The sequence below is a fragment of the Tiliqua scincoides genome, chromosome 4, assembly GCF_035046505.1.
Source record: "Tiliqua scincoides isolate rTilSci1 chromosome 4, rTilSci1.hap2, whole genome shotgun sequence".
Lineage (NCBI taxonomy): Eukaryota > Metazoa > Chordata > Lepidosauria > Squamata > Scincidae > Tiliqua > Tiliqua scincoides.
In genome coordinates, this window is record NC_089824.1 from 45235573 (window position 1) to 45255654 (window position 20082).

Consider the following 20082-nt stretch of genomic DNA (forward strand, 5'->3'; position numbering starts at 1 on the left):
GCAAATGGTCTTCTTGGATCTGTGCTAACAATGTTGGTAGCACAAGTCCAAAAGAGAAAGGGGGTAGGAAGGCTGCTGCTGAAGGGGATAGGATTCAGTTTGCACCATCCTCACTAGATTCAACCTCCCCCATAGCTTCCTTGCCCCTTCCCATCTCTCCTGCTTGGGTCTTGGACAGATTGTCATTCTAAAAAGTGAGTTCCAGTGCTAAAAGTTTGAGAACTGCTGCAATAAGGTGTTAGTAAGATGACACCCGGGTGTGTGTGTGACACCACTAGTGGCCAAAATCACAAAAATCATAATTTGGAAGAATAATACCATCATGTTATATATCAATCAATGTGTAATTTAATGCAGAATGTGTTCTATCTTTCTTCTATCAAAAGGTACAGCCAAAAAACCAGTGGGGGTGGAGTGATGGTACATTACCATGCCCACCACCTGGGGTGCTGCTCTGCCCACTGCATGGGGGGGGGGTGACGCGCTGGCATCCCGCACCGGGTGTCACAAACCCTAGTGACACTACTGCCTGGAAGTATACAGAGCAAGAAAGACATTGTCGGTCATGTGGTCAACAGAAGGCTGAAATCACTTTCTTCATCATTTCTGCTGAATATTTTCCTGGGTCTACTCCTTTCATAGGCACATCTACAATGATAGCCTCAACTGCTCTTGAGGCTTCTGGGGAGGAAGACGCTGTGACCTGGTTTACTCCCATACTGAGGAACTGGATTGGTTTTGCTTACCTTGGAGATTACCTGAGCTATGCATTGTGGTTAATTGTGCCTGTCCTATTGGTATATTCTCTCCCACTAGCCATATATTGTTTTGTTTGTGTTGTCAACTTTGCGCTATATATATACCAGAAAAAGAACAACATGCAAGAACATCCATCTAGCAAATCATGGGACAAGGCAAGAAAAGTTGTTTCATACCTTGTGAGATCATTTGGAAAGATATGGCATGGTAAGCAAGCATTTCTTTAAATAGCCATCATCCCAATGCTATGAGTTATTATACGAGTCCATTCATAATTCCAAGGGACTGAGGTTCAGAATCCCAGAGCTGATGTAGGGGCCACTGTGTTGCCACAGTTACTGGGTGTGCTTTTTGTAGGGTCCCTGCCCTGGAGGGGCCTGGAGCAGGCTTGTTCCACCCCCAGGGAGGCCTCAGATTGGCTGAAGGGGGAGGGGGTTCCAGCACCCTTGTCCTCCTCCCTAGCAGAGCTACCAAACCTGGCCTAGGAGCAAGAGCTGTTCACCTCACAGCTTCCTGCTTTGCACTGACTGCCTCTCATCCCTGGCTTCCCTGTTTTATGGAGCAAGCCCGCCCCCCTTTGGCCCCTCCCCTTCCTCCAGGTGGGGCAGAAAAGCCCCTGTTTCCTGTTCCTGTTTCCTGTTCCTGGCTTGTTTCCTTCATTGTTCCTTTTTTGCCCTGCCAGCCTCCTCTGGCTGGTTGGGGTGAGCCAACCTTCTTTGCCCCCTTCAAGGACAGGGAAGTCTCCCCACCCTGGGCCTGGGGTGCCTGCTCCAGGATAAGTGGGGGGGGGGGGGAGTCAGGGCATCTGGCAGGGGCCCTGACACTTATAAACAGGCATTAACATGCAAAAAATGAGGAGAAACTATCTTGTGTGCTGGGACCCTGTGTAGTGGCCAGTGGCACAGCTCAAATGCTGGGGAATGAAGATGGAGGCGAGGGTGACACATGCAGCAAAGAAACTTGCATTGCGGGGATACATTAACAATAATAGGAAGTAGGAATCAAAATAAAACAATTCATTTATACAAAGAATAAAAATGGCACAACCCAATCCTATCACCCCCACCCCCCGTGCTGCCACCAATGCAGCTGGGCCACTGGAGCCACTGGTAGGGGGGCAGTACTGAAGTTCCCTGGCCTGGGGATAAGCCTCCACTGCTTGGATAGATCCACTCTGATGTATGCCAGTGATTCTGGGAAGGTGGATCAAGGTGAGGAAGGGAAATAGGATATTGGCGATGTGGTTGCTACCAAGACTTCCAATACCCAGCCTCAATCCTCCTCCCCATCCCATTCTCCACCACCCAAGTCCCCCTCCCTGCCTGTGCTCTTAGTCCCTGCTCCTCCTGCTCCTCTCATGGTCTTGCCAGTCCTGGGGCTTGTTGGAAGGCCACTGGAGCATGGCCTGCTTGCTGCTTGTGGCAGAAACCCGGATGTGCAAAGTGTTGTGTTACCTTTTGTGATAGGCATAAAGGGCTTGGGCTGCCAGTACATGAGTTCTGGCAATACAAGGCTTCCATAGGATAGGGCCATCAGTCTGTTGTCAATTTGACTGTACAGGAGAAAACAAGGAAATATAGAGGGGAATTTGTGGATCAGTGGCAAGGGTTTGCCAAGGACAGTGATTATAAGTCTGCTTCTGCGGGGTGGGGTGGGGTGGGGTGGGATGGGATGTATTGCAGGAGATGTAGAAAGTCTTCCAAGACCAAATGACTCTCCTGAATTTAATCAAGGTTAAAATGGCATAAAGAAGGTTCTGGAACAAGCCCAGGAGTGAAGCAGTAGCCTTACAGCCCAATCTTGAGCTGCCTGAAGCATAGGGCTGCTGTGCAACAACTGCCACGGCATCCAGCACACCCTGGGCAGCAACTGCCATCTCCTCGGGAGAAGGGAACTAAGTAAGTTCCCTTACTCCTCAAGTAAGGGAAGTAGCCTCACAATGGTGTTACTCGATTCTGCAGTTCTTGGATGGTGGCTGGAATGGCAACGGCTTAATACAGCACCAGCAGGTCTGCACATGACAAAAAAGACAGCAAGGCAGTGACAGGGAGGAGGAAGAACAATGACATGTGGGGTCTATTTTATAGCTTTTTATATCCTTTCCTATAATTGGATTCTATGGGATGTTTTGTGAGGTGAGCTCATCAAAGAGCCTTCTTTCTTGACTTGCTGGCTTATTCCTGGTCCTAAAGGCGTCCTTCCATAGTTCTTACATTTAGTTGAGGGTGTGTGACCTGCTCAGGAGCCCAGTTACTCCATCAGCAAGGCTCCTTGACTGAATTTGGCAATGGTGTTATGAGGAGAACCAGGGTTCAGGATCCTCCTTTTGTGTTGCTAACAACTTCTTTGGTGCAAATACATGGCTTTTGTTCCCAGAGAGATATTCACCATCCTGGTTCTGTGACACAAATGTGTCACTGACCTGGGTTGTGCTTTCTTAACAGGCAAGCAATGCTACACAGGTATGCATGCATGCATATTTTCCTACATGTGTCAGATAAAAAGGGTTCTCAGACAACATCAAAGTCCATGAATATGTGAAGTTAAAGTTGAGACTGACAACACAGACACAGACCATTGCTGACTTTACTAGGTTCCAAAGGAAGTCATTAACCTTTGGAAATGACTCAAGGCTTGGGAAGGAAAGCCACATCATTATTTGCAAATGCTTTAAACACAGGTTAGAAATCTTGTCTGGTTAGTCCAAATGAATGTACCAAAAGTAGGTATTTGTCTCTGATTGCTCCCTTATCAAAGCTACTGTAGCCCTCTTCAGAAATTCTATTTCCAGAACAAATCATTGTGAGAAGAGAGAAGGGGGAAAGCTTCTGCTAGCCACCCTCTCTGTGCAGATGTACCCTCAGTGACTCCCAGTTGTATCCACATTCTTTGATCTCAGGAGGGGATGCTCCTTAACCCTGGAGCTACCACAGCAAAAATCTTTCGCATAGAGAATGGCAAATTAGTATCTGGGATGGATGGGTCCTGTAGTAGGGCATTTTTTGCCAATATGTTTGGAAAACCATCCTGCCTTCTTCCTTCATCATGAATTTGTTAAATCTTCATATCACTGACATGAACATAAAATTAATCTTTTGCATTTCATCCTCTTTTCAGGTTTTGAAATCATTGGCTTGGAACATCTACCAGAAGGATCAGGGCTTATTATTTATTATCATGGAGCTCTTGGTATCGACTATGCCTGCTTTGTATCTACACTGTATATTCTAACAGGGAGATGTTGCTATTCTGTGTCTGACCATTTTCTGTTTGGGATACCAGGTAAAGTACTCACGCTCTACATTTAGGATTGGAAAATGGAAAATAACCCTACTGTGAAGAGCCATAAAGGGCAACTCTAAGGCAGAATTTTTCTATAGGATCGCTAGGTTTCCAAGTATGAGAACCTGCTAAAATGCATATAAGTCATTTTTACTAGGGGAGGTTGTTTTACAGTCCAATCCTAGTGGGCTGCCCTACCAGTGGAATATATGTTCCACTGTCACTGGCTGCTGAAAAGCAGCTGTAAAGCATGCTCCAGCAGCACTGGTGGCCAGAGTGCCAGCAGGAAAGCCAGAGCCTTCCCATGCATGCTGGCAGATCCAGGAGGACCCACTGAGGCAAGTAAGTTAGAGTTGGAGACAGAAAAAGGTGGAAGGGTGGAACGGGGCAAGGAGAGAGATGAACGGGGCAGGAATGGCCCCGGAGGGTCTAGTAGGAGCAGAGCCACTGAATCCTAACCCCCTCCATGGGCCTGATTCACCAGCACAAATCAATGTGGACTTGCACCAGTAATATTGCTGCTGCAGGTCCAAGGTGCTGGGTCTTGGATAAATGTCCCCTTACCCTAAGGAGATGCCTAAAAGCCACAATTCCTACATGGGATATAGCAGAGGCCATGCTGCCATCACGGTATCACCATGTGGGGAGCTAGTTAGGATTTGGCAGTTAGTTGATAAAAGCCCTCTTCATTCATTACACAGGCCTACAAAATTGAGGGTCAGAAAAGTTTTTCCCAAACTTTATGGTGAATATGATATGAATTTGGGGTGCCAATTCCAAAAATGGCATCCGTTTTGCCCTAACACATCTAGTTTTGGAGATATAGTATAGCTTCATTAGTTAATGGTTCAAGCAGCTTCCTCGTGAGGGAGCCATGGTGTAGGCTTCCTCATGAGGAAGCTGCTTGAACCATTCACTAAGGAAGTTATACTATATCTCCAAAACTAGGCATGATAGGGCAAAACAGATGCCATTTTTTGAATCAGCATCCCAAATATATGTAGGAATTGGTGTAACGTTTAAGGAAGCAAAATGTGTGTTGGCCTGTGTTATTTTCCCATGTTCCTTAACCAGAAGGAGCAGGGGAGTGAGAACATGCATGTTCCTTATTCCTTTCTCCAATGAACATGAGGAGTTAATGAATGAAGAGTGTGTTTGTCAACTATAACTGTGAACAGAGCATATTTCTCTGTCACCATTGTGTCTGCAAGGAGCCGTCCAGGGAACCTTTTATAAGTCGTTTGTGATCTGCTCCATTCAGCCTCTTTGGCAAATGAGTTGGAGGGCTCAAATACCCACTGTGATGAATTTGCAAGGCACTTTGCAGATAAAATTGATCATATTTGTCATGACTTGGACTCTGGTTTAACAGTTCCAGAAGTTGCCCCTACAGCATCTGTCAGTTCCATCTTTATGGATTCTCTTCAACTGTTATGGCCTGGGGATGTGGATAGGATCCTCTGGAGTTTAAGACCGTCATCATACCACTTGTCCCTTGCTCAATGTGGCTAATTCAATCTGCCAGGGCTGGTTCGGCTAATTGGATGGTACACATTGTAAATTTATCTTTGCAGGAGGGAATGATGCCTAGCATATTGAAGACCACAATTGTGTGCCCCCTCCTGGAAAAAAAAAAAATCTCTTGATTCCACCAATCTAAACAACTACTGACCAGTATCTACTCTTTCTTTCTTGGGTAAGGTGATTGAGGGGTACTGGCATCTTAGCTCCAGGTGATCCTAGATGAGATGAATTATCTGGATCCTTCCAATTCGGCTTCAGGTTGGGCTTTGGAACAGAGACAGCCCTGGTTGCCCTGTTGGATGATCTTAGCTGAGGACTAGACAAGGGAAGTGTGTCCCTGTTGGTTCTGCTGGACGTCTCAGCGTCTTTCAATAAAATTGACGACTGTATCCTTCTGGGCTGGCTGGCTGAGCTGGGAATTGGGGGCACTGCTTTGCAGGGGTTCCATTCCTTCTTGGCTGTCAGGTCCCAGATGGTGAAGCTGGGGGACTCTGGTGCCCTGGCCTTTACAATGTCGGGTGCCATGGGGTTCTATTCTGCCCCCATGCTTTTTAATATCTGCATTAGTGTTTCTTGAACTGTGGGTTGGGACCCATTAGGTGGGTCACAAGCCAATTTCAGGTGGGTCCCCATTCATTTCAATATTTTATTTGAATATATTAGACTTGATGCTACCATGGTATATGACTTCATTTGGAGAAATGTTACAGACCTATACTTTTAACAAGCTATTATGTATATTATTTTAACAATGATAGTAAATGGGACTTACTCCTGGGTAAGTGTGGGTAGGATTGCAGCCTAGGATTGTTAAAATGTCCCCTGCTTGTTGATGTCACTTCTGGTCATGCCATCACTTCCAGTGCGTCCTGACAGATTCTCATTCTAAAAAGTGGGTCCCCGCTCTAAATGTGTGAGAACCACTGATCTACATGAAACCACTGGGAGATATCATCCGGGGATTTGGAGTGGGGTGTCACCAATATGCCGATGACACCCAGTTCTATCTCTCCTTAGCATCTTGTTCCAGGGAGGCTGTGGGAGTCCTGGAGCAATGTCTAGAGGCCAATAGGTTGAGACTGAATCCAGAAAAGACAGAGATCCTTCTGGTCAGGAAATCCTTGATGCAGGTACTGATCATCCACCTGCTCCAAATGGGGTCGTACTCCCCCTGCAGGAGCAGGTGTGCAGTTTGGGGGTTCTCCTGGACTCACAGCTTGCTCTGGAGAGTCAGGTTGCAGCAGTGGCCAGGGGTGTGTTTGCCCAGCTTTGGCTGTTGCACCAGCCAAGGTCATACTTGAGTTGATGAGACCTGACCATGGTGGTCTATGCCCTAGTGACTTCTAGATTGGATTACAGTAACATGCTCTACATGGGGCTGCCCTTGAAGATGGTTGACCACCAGGAAGCAGCAGAGACAGGGCTGTGTGGGAGTCTTGAAGCAGACCCCTCTATTGGGGAGGGGTCACCTGGGGAATGACAGGGGCCCAGTAAAGAAGCCCTGCCCCAGAGCAATTGGGTAATGCCCCTGAAGACAGTTCAGAAGCTGCAATTAGTGCAGAATGCAGTGGCCAGGGTAGTTACAGGAGCTAGGCAGTTTGATTCTGTCAGAACACTGCTTCGGCGACTGCACTGGCTGCCCATTTGCTTCTGGGCCCAATTTAAGCTGCTGGTTTTGACCTTTAAAGGCCTTCACAGTTTGGAGCCAGGTTGCCTTCTCCCATATTTTCTGAACTGCCCTCTTAGGTAATCTAAGGGGGCTTTCCTGTGAATGCCATCTTTCTCCCAAGTTAGGGGGATGCTGGCACTGTGGCGAGCCTTCTCAGTAGTGGTGCCATAATTATGGAACTCTCTACCAGGGGAATTAAAATCTATCCCCATCTTGTGGTGTTTCAATGAGGCTTCAAAACCTTTTTGTCTTGTTTAGCATTTGGGTTTTCTGCCTCCTGTGACTCTATAGCAGTTCCTTAAATGTTAACAGTTTTGCCCTAGTCCAATTGGTTTTTATTTTGTTTATTTTTGAGTTTATTCATTGTTTTAATAAATTGTATTTAATATTTTTTCTATAAACTGTAAGATGCCTTGGGCATCTGCTCTAGCAGAGAAAAGGCGGGATGAAATTGTTTAAATAAATAATTAATAAATAAACCAACCCCCTAGTAAAAATGTCTTATATTCATTTTAGGTGTTATAGTTACACCATAACAGCCCAATCCTAACCTGCCCTGGAGCAGGCAGGTCAGCGAACCTGCCCCACATCCAAGGCAGGGTTGGGGCCGAAAGCAGCGCAGCCCAGGGCAAGGAGAATCATGTCATCATTACTCATGATGCAGCATGAGTAATGCTGCAGCAGTCCCAATGGGTCTACTCAGATCTGCACCACCTAAAGAGGTGGCACAGATCCAAGCAACCTGGAGCTGTCCAGGAATGGAGATAGGATCTGGCATAAGTGCTGGATCCTGTCCCCGTCCCCTCACCTTTCACCCGCCCATTGGCTTGCCTCAAAATGCCTCCTCCTCCCCTCCCCATGCCCCCCCACACCCCTACACTGGCCGAGCTCGGCCAGCACAGTCTCACCTTTCAGGCCCGCTGAGTGAGGCTGCCTCCCTCCTGGTGGCGCGAATGCACTTTACTGCACTTTTGCGACACCAGTGGGCCGGTGTAAGGGACTGGAGGCATCCCACCCTCCCCTGTGGATTGTGCCCTAAATGTATTATTCAGTTATGTGTATATTTTTATAGGAATACAATTGGTTCTTGGGCTGACCGGTTGTGGAGATCGCAACAAAGCTGATTGTGTGGCATTTTTGAAGAAAGGCGAGTTATTGGGAATTGCACCTGGTGGACTTAGAGAGCAAAATTTTAGCGATGGGAACTACAACCTGATCTGGGGAAATCGTACAGGTTTTGCCCAAGTTGCAACAGAGGCCAAAGTGGTGAGTGATTTCTGTTGAAAAGTATCACACAGCTAAACTAACAATCCTGTGTTCACAACATGAAAGCAACCAAGTGGCATAAAAGTTGATCATGAGGTGTTCAGAATCCATCAGAGAAGAAAATCAAGGATCAACCCATGGTAAATGGATTATATAGTTTTTACTATTGTAGAAAGTACTCTGTGTGCTAAGTGCTAAAATTCTAGAATTCTCAGCTGTTTGGTGCAAATGTACTGTTGCTGGAATATTTACCAGATTCTTAATGTAGCAGTATAAAGAGTATAAATTATTAAGCAGTATTAAGAGTATAAAGTAGTATAAAGACATAGAGTGAATCCTGTGAGGCAACCACACAACTTACAGTTGTCATTGACAGCAGAATTGAAACTAATTTTTGGAAGCTGGTGCTTTTCTGTTTGCAGAGGAAACAAAAATAAACTTTGTTCTTGCTGATGCAAACCTTCCATTTTATAGTTTCATAATATTGCGACTTCTGCCCTCTTTCTTTTGAGTGCAAGTGATTTTGCCCTGCCTCTGACAAAACATTAAGTGGGAGAGCCAATCTCTGTACCCTATTGGGTGCTTGTTGCAATGGGTTGGGCTTAATGACTTTTGTCAACACCCTCCATCTTCATATCCCCATCCACCCTGCCAATGTGCAGTCTGGGACTAGCTATATGCCTTTTGGGGATGGATAGAAATGTTTTTGCCGCTCACCTCGCCTTGGGGATGGTTTTTTTTGCTTGCTCCAGGTTGTTGAAAATTCCATTTGTTCCCTTGCCAAAGGTTCCACTGCCTGAATGGGTCTACTTGGACCTGCACCGTTGTTCTTGCTAGCACATGTCTGAGTGCACACAAGAAGTTGTATCAAGGTTGGGGGGGGGTAACATACTGGTGGTGCTGCTGCTGCTGATACTTCCCCCTTCCTGGGCTTGACACTCTTCCACCTGTTCTTTGGCCACCTAGTCTTTTTACTTTGACCTCATGAATCATGACTAAGCAAGACAGTATGTTCTTATGTATGTCTGGGTGTGCACTCACTTGGTCCTGGTAGCATCTTGGTCCTTCGGGGGGAGCAGCAGGCAACACCCCCTAGTGGCTTGTGGCACAAGCCACTACCAGGGCTTCTGGCCTGGTAGCAGCTGCGATGACAACAAGCCCTGAGGAAGGAGAAGGAGGTGATACCCTAGCAGCAGGCACTGGGAACTTCTGGACAGGCCAAAAGGAAAGCGACAGTGGCCTGGGTTGTCCTTGCCTTGGAGAGGAGAACTCTGAGGAGACTCTGGCAAAACCAATGCCACCATAGGTGAGTGTGGTTTTGGCTTTGCTGGACCTGGTGGAAACACAGCACTTTTCCTGGCATCAGAGCATTTGGTCTCACCTGGATGAGGAAAGAGAGAAATGGGGAAATCTTGATTCTAAGTTCTGAGGGAAGTGGGTGGATGAACACACCTAGGCCCCTGATAAAGGGATGGTTATTGGAGACACTACTGTAGGGTTCTGAGTGCTGGGGCTCAGCTGATAGCCCCACCTTGGATAGTGGATCTGCCCAAGGAGGGAGAGGCACAGCTAGGGACAGAAGAGAATCAAGGAGGTGTTAATTCCCTCCTTCCCCCACCTGAACTCTGAGGCCACTAAGTGTAGTTGAGGGGTTGTCTATTCAGGGCAGCAGAGCCTCCCCCTGGAAGACTGCAGAGAAAACAGGATTGGGGTCAAAGCAACCCCAGCCCTCTTTGCAAATGGGGGTGGCACAATGTATCAATACACTCTGCTGACTGGAGAAATATGAGATAGGAGACTGCATCGTAACTGAGACTAAAAATGTATGCAACATAGCAGGGTTTGGGCTACTAGAAAAACCATTAAATTAAGTATAAATAGACACAGTAAGTACCTCAGCTACATATTATGTTAAATATGCAGACTGGCCATTGTGTGTTTGTTTTTTCTAATGGAAGTAGCAGCCCTGGGGGGCAGATCAGATTGAGACTATGGCACGGTATGGTGAGGGAGACTGTCATGTTTTTCCTCTGTCATGGTCCTGTCAGAGAAGAAGTACTTGGGAAGAAAGCAAGCTGACAAAGGAGAATAGTGTCTAGTTAGTGTGCATGTATCTTTTCCTGCTTCCCACACGCCCTTTATGAACATAAAAGCCCTGCTGAGTCAGTCTAAGGGCCCATCTAGTCCAGCTTCCTGTACCTTACAGTGGCCACTAGATGTCTCTGGAAGCACTCAGAACAATACTATACCTATAACCTGTTGCCACTCCCTTGCATCTGGCATTCAATGATAGGCTACCACGAGAACTTGGAGGTTGCATATAGTCATCACGACTTGTAACCTGTAATGAACTTTTCCTCCATGACACCATCAAATTCCTATTTAAAGGCCTTTAAGCCAGGTGCCATCACCACATTCTGTGGCAAGGTGTTGCATGGATGTATTATGTACTATACAAATAAATATTCTCTTTTGCCTGTTTGAACTCTCCTGCCAGTGAATTTTAATGGATGTCCCCTGATCCTGGTGTTGTGTGAGAGGAAAAAGAACTTCCCTCTATCCATCGCATGCTTAGTTTTATTCACCTCAATCATGACTTCCCCCCCCCCCGCCCCCGGTCTGGTACTTTTTTTCTAGACTAGATATAGGGATGTTAGAAAAGAGGTGTGAATATATCAGACTTGTTGAAATGATGATAATACAGTTATAGCCTTGATATTTCAAAGTTATCCCTTTAAAGTATGCATAAAAATATTCCAAATGTTCTTTTCCTCCAATTTTTAAACCACATTTTAACTGTCTTTAGTATCAAAATGATCTAAGAAAGACACAGCTATGGGTTCCACCCCAGATTACTGAGAAGGACTAAAGTCCTGTCTGCCAATGAGAAAACCAAAATATTAATTTTATACCCTTGCTTGAAAGTAATGCTTATGAAATAAGCCTCTCCCTTAATAACAAATAATAGCAGGAAGAGACAGGGCTAAAATTGTCTCCAGTATTAATTTTGTGTTTCATCTTTTTCAGCCCATCATCCCAATATTTACACAAAACACTCGTGAAGCATACTGGACATTTGGAAATACATGTAAGCTACATTTCCTAATTTTCCTTCATGTATTTAATATTTATTTATTTAATTGTATACTTAATAAATGGACCAGTTCAAATGACACCATATGATTAGTTCACCCATGCACAGTTAGACATGAGGGCACATGTGTTCTGTGCCCCAGCAGTACACCATTCCCTCCAGCATATTCTGGAGGTGGGGGCAATTGACAGAATATCTAACCAAGCCTAACATTCCACCATCCAAATAAGAGTAGTACATTTTATGGAGCAGAAACGTGTGCGGGTGAATTGTATTATTCAAACTAGTCCAAAGTCTTCCCTAATGTTATTTTCAGAACCTATTTTCGAGAGCTTCATGAATTGTGCCCAATCCCTTTTGTGGAAACTCTTTGCAAACACATTGCAATCTTATTACTTTACTATAATCTTTCTGTTGAAATAATTGTTTAAAACGGCATGCATGGTTGTCAGCCCAGTCCTGTTCTCTCTTCCCACTAGCAGAGCACACATTCTGGAAGTAAGAGGATGCCAGTGGAAGTACCATTTGGTCAGTGAATGATAGGCTATCTGCGTAATGATTGGTGGCTGTGTGCGCGGGCTGGGGGATAGATCACCCTCTGCCAGCAGGCAGTGGGCAGAACAAGGTGGGGATGAGGAGGAAAGGACTCCTCCCCCAGGATGCAGCACAGGATCCATTAGCGCAGCTGCATGAGTAGGGGGAGTTAAGTTGAATTAGGTTGTATGTTTCATTTCTGATGTTGATCAAGAAATCATCCACACAAGCTGCAGAATGATGAACTACAGGAAATTGTAGAGTTGCATTATTATTATTAACAGTATTTACATACAGTTTTTCAACAGAAAGTTCACAAAGTAGTTTACAGAGAAAATCAAATAACTAATGGCTCCCTGTCCCAAAAGGGCTCACAATCTAAAACAGTGTTTCTCAAACTGTGTGTCAGGACCCACCAGGTGGGTCGCGAGCCATTTTCAGGTGGATCCCCACTCATTTCAATATTTTATTTTAAATATATTAGACTTAATGCTACCATGATATGTGACTGCATTTGAGAAAATGTTACACATCTGTACTTTTAACAGGTTGCTATGTATATGCTTGTAACAATGATAGTAAATGGGATTGACCCCTGGGTAAGTATGGGTAGGCTTGCAGCCTAGGATTGTAAAAATTTTTCCTGTTTGATGTCACTTCCGGTCATGACATCACTTCCAGTGGGTCCTGACAGATTCTCATTCTAAAACGTGGGTCCCGGTGCTAAATGTGTGAGAACCACTGATATAAAAAGATGCAAAAGAACACCAGCAGACAGCCAGTATAAAAGACACTGCTGGGGTGAGGAGGGCCAGTTACTCTCCCCCTGCTAAATAAATCACCCACTTGAAAAAGTGCCTCTTACCCCACTAGTAGGGATTACTCTATAAGCATAATAAGTCAATAGCTTCACAGGATATCATTAAAGCTTGCATCTTACAACACCCCGAAGTTGTGGCTAGGGAGCAAGGTTTAAGATGCTCTGCCACCGGTATGGCTAAACCTGCTGATGGGCGCCCACTAGAATTAGGTTTAATAGCAGAGAGCAAAAAAGCTTTATATCCATTAAGATGCAATTGGCCCTGGACCCATGTCTCTTGCAACATAATTACATCAAAAGTTCTAAGATAACTTAGAAAATCGGTGTCATTTTTCTTGCTCCTCCATCCTGCAATATTCCAGGAAAGGATTCTCAAAAAGGGAGAGACCAAGTCAGGAGAAGGGTTGATCAGTCAAGCTTCATTCATGGGCAGGTTCTCAATTTCCGGGGGGGGGGGGGGGGCATGAGACACACAGCTAGATGAGGCTAAGTTTGCCTCCATGAGTAACACAGAATCTCTTGAATTAGTAACATGTTCCCTGGGTGAAGTAGTTTCTGATTCAAATTGATGACCCAAAGCTTGCTCTGGAAGAACCGAAGGATGCGTTCTGCCAGTCAGAGCTTCCTCATTAGGACTAATAAGTTCTGCTCTAACTTTATCCAGGCATTTTATTATGTTTGCTTGTTCCATCCTTGGAAGGCTCTTGAAGGCATTTATAGCTCCTTCCACAATCTCATCTTCTTCTGGAGAAGGGGAGGAAGACAAATTTCCTCCACCTGGAGTCTCCTGATGGATCTCAGCCTGAATGGGCAGCTTCCGAAGTGGGTCTGCTTCCAGAGATGATGCTTGAGGGTCTTGTGGAGATGAACTCTCCAAAGATGTAGAAGAACATTGGGTCAGAATAATGTTTGTTAATTCCTGCCAAACCATCTCAATTGTTTTGACCATCTGTAACTGCTTTTGTTGAGGGAGAGCTCTGTATGCCTCCAGAGCATCTCTGGTTAGCGTGTCCTCATCTATATCCAGTTGGAGCAGCAGGTCCATGGACTGGGAGCTTGTATCACCGCTGTGAGGACTTGTATTCTGAGGAGACGTTGTAGCTTGTGAAGAAGCATTGGGCAAACACTGAGTGATATCACCAGTGTCTGAGATCTCTGAGCTGAACACAGAATTCCTCAGAAGATGATTGCTGGCACACACTGTGTCTGAGGCAGGCAACTCATCCTGTACCTCTGTGGATGAGTTTGTAATCCTCACAGGGCAACTAGGAATGGCAGGCATTGTCTCCATTGGGCAGTCTATTTCTGTGTGTGCACTGCTGACGTCCAAAGGTGCACATGCTTTGCAAAGAAGGCCATTTTGGACTACTGGTGCAATTGGCTCCAAGGATACAGCAGCTCCAGTTGTACTCTGTCCGTTCAGAGACCATTGCAGGTCCTCTTGGGGTCTGAAGGTCTTCTTTCATGATGGCAAATTTACTGGTACCTTGGGTGGAGGCTTGGGAACCAGCGATTGAGCCTGGGAGCTGCTGCTAGATGCTGGGCTCTTCCTTTTAGGCATTCCTTTCCCAGCTTTTGAGTGTGGACATTAGGTGGGCTGTATGCATCCTTGGGTGCTTTGCCTTGTTGCACTGGAAGCGAGGCTTTTAACTTCAGTAGTAGACTAGCAAAGCTATTGACTTATTATGTATTAACGTCTATATCCCCCTTGTACTTAACAGTTCTCAGAGATCCCAGCTCAAGAGTGACCTCTTGACTGGTATAGATGACCTCAAGAGGAATAATCCTCTAGCTGAGGTTGTTTTGCTGGGCGACCTGAATTCCAGGGTTGGAAACTCTAATCAAATCTATTCTAGAGCATGGATGGTGGATGAAGAAAATTCTTCCCCTCATTTTGTAAGTTAGATAGATGGTCAAAGGATCCTCATTACAATGCTAATGGCTTGGCCCTTGCAAGATTTTCTGTTATTTCTAACCTGCTCTGGCTTAATGGGCTAAAGGAGTACCCCAATGCTGGTGAATTTACATACATGTCCCCCCGTGGGTCAAGCGTCGTAGATTATGCTCTCGTGTCCATGTCTTTGAAACCACATGTGAAAGAGTTTGACATTGGGGATCTTACTATTAGTGATCACTTCCCTCTAACCCTGGTGCTTGATCTACACTCGGGGAGAACACCAGCACACCCAGGGGTTGAAGTAAACACAGAGAGTAGTGGCAAAATCATAGTGAACAACACCCTTTCTTTAAATTTCCATCAGTTAATTAGGGAATCAACAAATATAGATTCCTTATCATCCATTTTGAAGGAGCCTGACCCCTTTGCCCAAATCCAGTCATTTGAATGCCTAATTGACCACATCCTTAGGACCCTGGGTTCCAACCCTAAGCGGAGCACTGTACATGGTGTATCCGATAAAAAGGACTGGTTTGACAAAGAATGCAGAGACCTCAAGGCATTGATCAGAGCAACTTATTTGGCCTTCAGAAAGTCTAACGCTCCATGTGAGGCAGTTAAATATTTTTTCTACAAAAAACAATTTAATGCCTTACTGGTAGATAAAAAGCAGAAGTACACCCATGCTCAATGGATCAAGTTGTTGCAAGCGATACAGCAAAAAAATAACAAACAATTTTGGGCCGTGGTATCAGGCTCTCTTAGCTCCAAAATGGATGACCCAGTTGTAATCTCTTCTTCTGTATGGATTAAACATTTTTCAGAACTATTTTTTGATAAGTGCAAATCCCCAGATACCCAACCCAACTTCAATTCATCTGATCTACCTACCTGGCCCCCTGTGATGCCCATGGAGATTATACAGATAATAGATCAATTGAAATCAGGGAAAGCTGCCGGACCGGATGTAATACCTCCTGAACTCTTAAAATGTGACCCTGAGTGGTGGGCTCACTTGCTTGCACCCCTCTTCACAACGATCGATAGGACTGGCTTAGTTCCCAAAGATTGGGTCTCAGCAACAATCATCCCAGTTTTTAAAAAAGGTGACCCTAAGCTCACTGCAAATTACCGGCCTATCAGCTTGCTCTCTGTAATAGGCAAAATTTATGTGAAATACCTAAATAATAAGCTTTTTACCTGGACCAACTCTAAGGATATCCTAGGTCCTGAGCAATCAGGATTTTGTTGGGGCAAATCAACAATGGATAACTGTTTAATTTTATCTCACCTAGTCTATAAACAGATTAAGAAAGCCAAGGCAAGACTCTACGTGGCTTTCCTTGATCTAAGAGCTGCGTTTGATTCCATTGATAGAGATCTTCTTTGGTCTAAATTAGCCAGCATGGGGATTGATAAAAGACTATTGATGTTAATTAAGATCTTATACTCTAACACATCATGTAAAGTTAGATATACCAGGAGTGGTAGCCTCACACACCCCATTGCTATAAACAAAGGTGTTAAGCAGGGATGCATTTTGGCTCCCATGCTATTTAACCTGTTCCTGAATGATTTAGCCCCAGCCTTGAAGACAGTGGATGGCCACTGCCCGATACTTGGGTCCAATCCAATGCCGCTATTACTGTATGCAGATGATGCGGCTCTTATTTCTCGAACAAGAATCGGCTTAAAACGTCTACTTAATCAATCTATAGAGTATTTTACATCCAAAAGGTTACAGATTAACTACTCTAAATCTAAAATCATGGTGTTTGCCAATAATTGGAAACCATTTAAATGATCATTTATGGGCAACAAAATGGAACAGTAAAGACATTCAGATATTTAGGCATTAATTTCCACTATAAGCATCCGTGGGTTTCTCATCGTAATGCAGTCCTAAATGCATCAAAAATCTCATCCCTTGCAATTTCCCGGGTTTTTTTAAGCCAAGTTAACAGATATGTTCTGGCTGCTTTAGAGGTATTCAAGGCTAAGGTACTCTCGCAAGTTCTTTATGGCTGTCCAATCTGGCATAAGGCCTTGAATCATTCAACTGAGAGCATACAGGCCTCCTTCCTGCGGAGGATCTTGGGTTTCCCCAGATGTGTTCCATATTCTGCTATGTGTCTTGAAGTGGGTTTTATTAGACTCAAAACATTGGCTTGGTTGAGATCAGTAAAATTTTGGCTTGCAATCCTCTTCAGTGCTGCCCCGTATGGGCTAATGTACCAGCTTCTGGCTGATCCAGTACTGCCTGTGGAGGTTGCGGATTTACTCTCCAAGCTTAAATCGATAGGACTAGACACAGCGAGCCTGGGTATGATTGGTTTAAGCGAAGCCTACAGGACTATCAAGGAAAGATTGCTCGATATTGAGCGTCAAGAGCTACTCTGTGCAGCTAACACCATTTGCTCCCCTCTCCATCTGAACATCCCAGTCAGCTTTGGGAAGCCGGCTTCTTTCCTTTATCATCTGCAGTGCCCACAGGTTCGCAGAGCATTCTCCCTTGCAAGATGCAATGCCTTTCTATCAGCTCTGCTAGCGGGCAGGTTTTGTGGCATTCCCTACTCAGAAAGAAGATGTACCTGTGACAGGAATTGTGTGGAGACATTACATCATATATATTTTTACTGCCCACTCCATGATACCCTTCGTAAGATCTATCTGGCTCCACTGCTGAACAAAATGCAGGGCTGGGAGGATTCATTTAAATTACAAACTCTTCTTTCCATAGGGGAAACTGACTCTCTTGACAAGGTTGCCAACTTTGTTTCTGGGATTCTGGCAGGACGGAATTCTGGGTCTTCTGCTATATTATGGTGAATGGGGGGAGGGGGTATTGGATGATTACGAGTGTTTTATTTTATTGTGTGTGTGTTCTGAATGTTTAATGTTTGGTTGTTGTTTTGTATTTCCATTATCTATGCCAATAAAGGTCTTATGTATGTATGTATGTATGTACTCTATAAGCACTTCCATGAGTGAAGCATCTGGTTGTATTATTTGCAATGGGTCAAAAATTCAAGTTAACAGTTCAGTACAAGCCTGCTATCAGGTAGTTGTAAATCAAAATGTTATTCCATTTCACACCCAGGGCTGACAAGATGGCTCTATGAGTCAATTCGGTGGGTAATCCTTCCTGTATATGGAGGGTTCCCAGTCAAACTTCGTACCTATATTGGAGAACCCATCCCATATGATCCAAACATCACTGCTAAGGAGCTGGCTGAAAAAGTAAGTGAACTTGACACTTAGAAATATCAAAGCAGAATCAGTTTCCACATCTACTGATGTATTCAGAAAAAAGGTTAGCTTTTGAATTCTCCTTACATGAAATCAGGAATGGAATTCATTTTATGTGCGTGACATTCATCACTCATCCTTTCTCCCACTTCATTTGTAAGAAATACATGTGTCTGTAAGGTGAAATGTAACCACCTGTAGTGTTGACTGTAGTTTTCCTTAGACATAGGGTAATATGTCAAAACAAGAGTGTGGGGGGAAAAGGCAAATACCCCATCAAATGATTTGAGTTGTCCCAATCTAAAGATGGCACAGAAATTCAAACCTGAACCTAACTCAGCCTGGGACTTGCCTCATATAGCCTCGACTTGGAAAGATGCTAGTGCATAGCATAGAGAATGTGCATAGCAATGCATAGCTAGTGCATTTGACCCTCTCCTCTAGATGACATAATTTTAACAGCCCTTCCTTTATGTGATGTCCTCTCCCCTACTCACTCTCCAAATGACCCAGTTGCTGAGAAGCTTCTACTGCCGGAAGGGGTGGGGCCAGATGGGGGAGCAGGATCCGGCTGCTATTATACCTGTATATTCAGTAGCCACACTACTGAAAGTTGCCACAATCTCTGTCAGCAAATGGCACCAGGGCTTCTTCTAAATGCTTTATTTGCTGCTGTGGAATGTAAAGTTGCAAATTGTGGGGGGCTGTACAGTCAACTCTCCTGTTGAATGCAGAAGTTGCTGCTGACAATGGAGCTGGGCTGCGTGCAAAGCCAGGCTACAAACCAGACACTTTAAAAATTCCAAAAAGATTTCTCAAGTGTTCAATCAGATTAGAACATCAGAGTAGCCAAATTGGTTTTTGGACTGAGCAAGGGGCTGCTTTTTCTTTCAACAGTAGAACAGGAAAGCATCTAAGAAGTAAGAACCTTCTCTTCTGTGAAGCTGCCTGAGGTCCATAAACATCAGTGCCTATTAACCATCCTCAAAGATGACGTTTCTGAATATGAATTCAATGGGAAAAGTGCCCCTGCAAGAAATAGACCAACTTTTCAGAAACACTAGTGCTTCTGCACCCAAAAATGACCTTCTGCCATTTTAGGTTGGATCTCACATCTTTTCCTAGTACTGTATTTTGTGAAAACATAGACAATAATGTTATGCTTTCCTTCTTCATTTTAACAGACAAAGACTGCAATTGAAAATCTTCGAGACCGATACCAAAAAAGACCAGGGAATATAATGAAAGCTTTCTTGGAACGATTTGATAAGCATCACAAAGAGAATTAACGTTAAGAAAACTTATGAACTAATCCTTTGTAAAACTAATCACATGATCCCAGATTTTGATACTCTCATGGCTCTTTGAAGTTGCTTTCCAGTTGGCTTGCTCATGGCCCTTTGAAGCTGTCAGAACTTCTGCCCCAAACAGCCAAGTGCTAATTAGCTCTGTGTCCTCTCAGAATTGGGCAACTGGATTGTGTCTCATAGTTATAGGTCAGGTCAGAATATTCTGCTGATGTTCAATAAGAGCTAGTAAGAATTGGGGTGCCTTTGTTAATTAAGAGGCAATGCCCTTCCCTGTGCATGATTTATGGTATATTTTTGATGCCCCTCGGATGAGAGATACATGTAGGTCAAACAGGGTGACCCTCCATGAGTGAGTTGCCTGACTGCACATCCACCACTAGAACCTTCGACTGGTTCCGATTTCTAATTGGCTGTTGAATTTAAGTCAATTATAAGAGTCACCTGTTAAGAACATCCTTTGAATTAGTTCTTCTCTGGCCTGTGTGGCCTGAGCTTTGAGCCTTACATGAGTGCCTTTACTTGGGTGCTGCTAAAGAGAGTAGCCCCATTGTGGGGCTGCCTCCCTTATCGGGGGGAAGAGGACGTATATCCCCTACTCCCGAGGTGCCTCCTGCGGTAGCATGGGAGGCGCTGGATTTGGCGGCAGCCCTCACGGTGCTGCCGTGCTGGGGCTCCCTG

General features: G+C 44.7%; 1 protein-coding gene across 1 annotated transcript; it reads left to right on the forward strand.

Annotated features, from left to right (window-relative positions):
* The first annotated feature begins 653 nt into the window (after positions 1 to 653).
* LOC136649122 (DGAT1/2-independent enzyme synthesizing storage lipids-like) lies at positions 654 to 19383 on the forward strand. The gene is made up of 6 exons (XM_066625549.1): positions 654 to 966; positions 3877 to 4041; positions 8307 to 8500; positions 11528 to 11588; positions 17946 to 18085; positions 19279 to 19383. The coding sequence occupies exons 1-6, from the start codon at positions 654 to 656 to the stop codon at positions 19381 to 19383; spliced, it is 978 nt and encodes a 325-aa protein (XP_066481646.1).
* Positions 19384 to 20082: the final 699 nt, after the last annotated feature.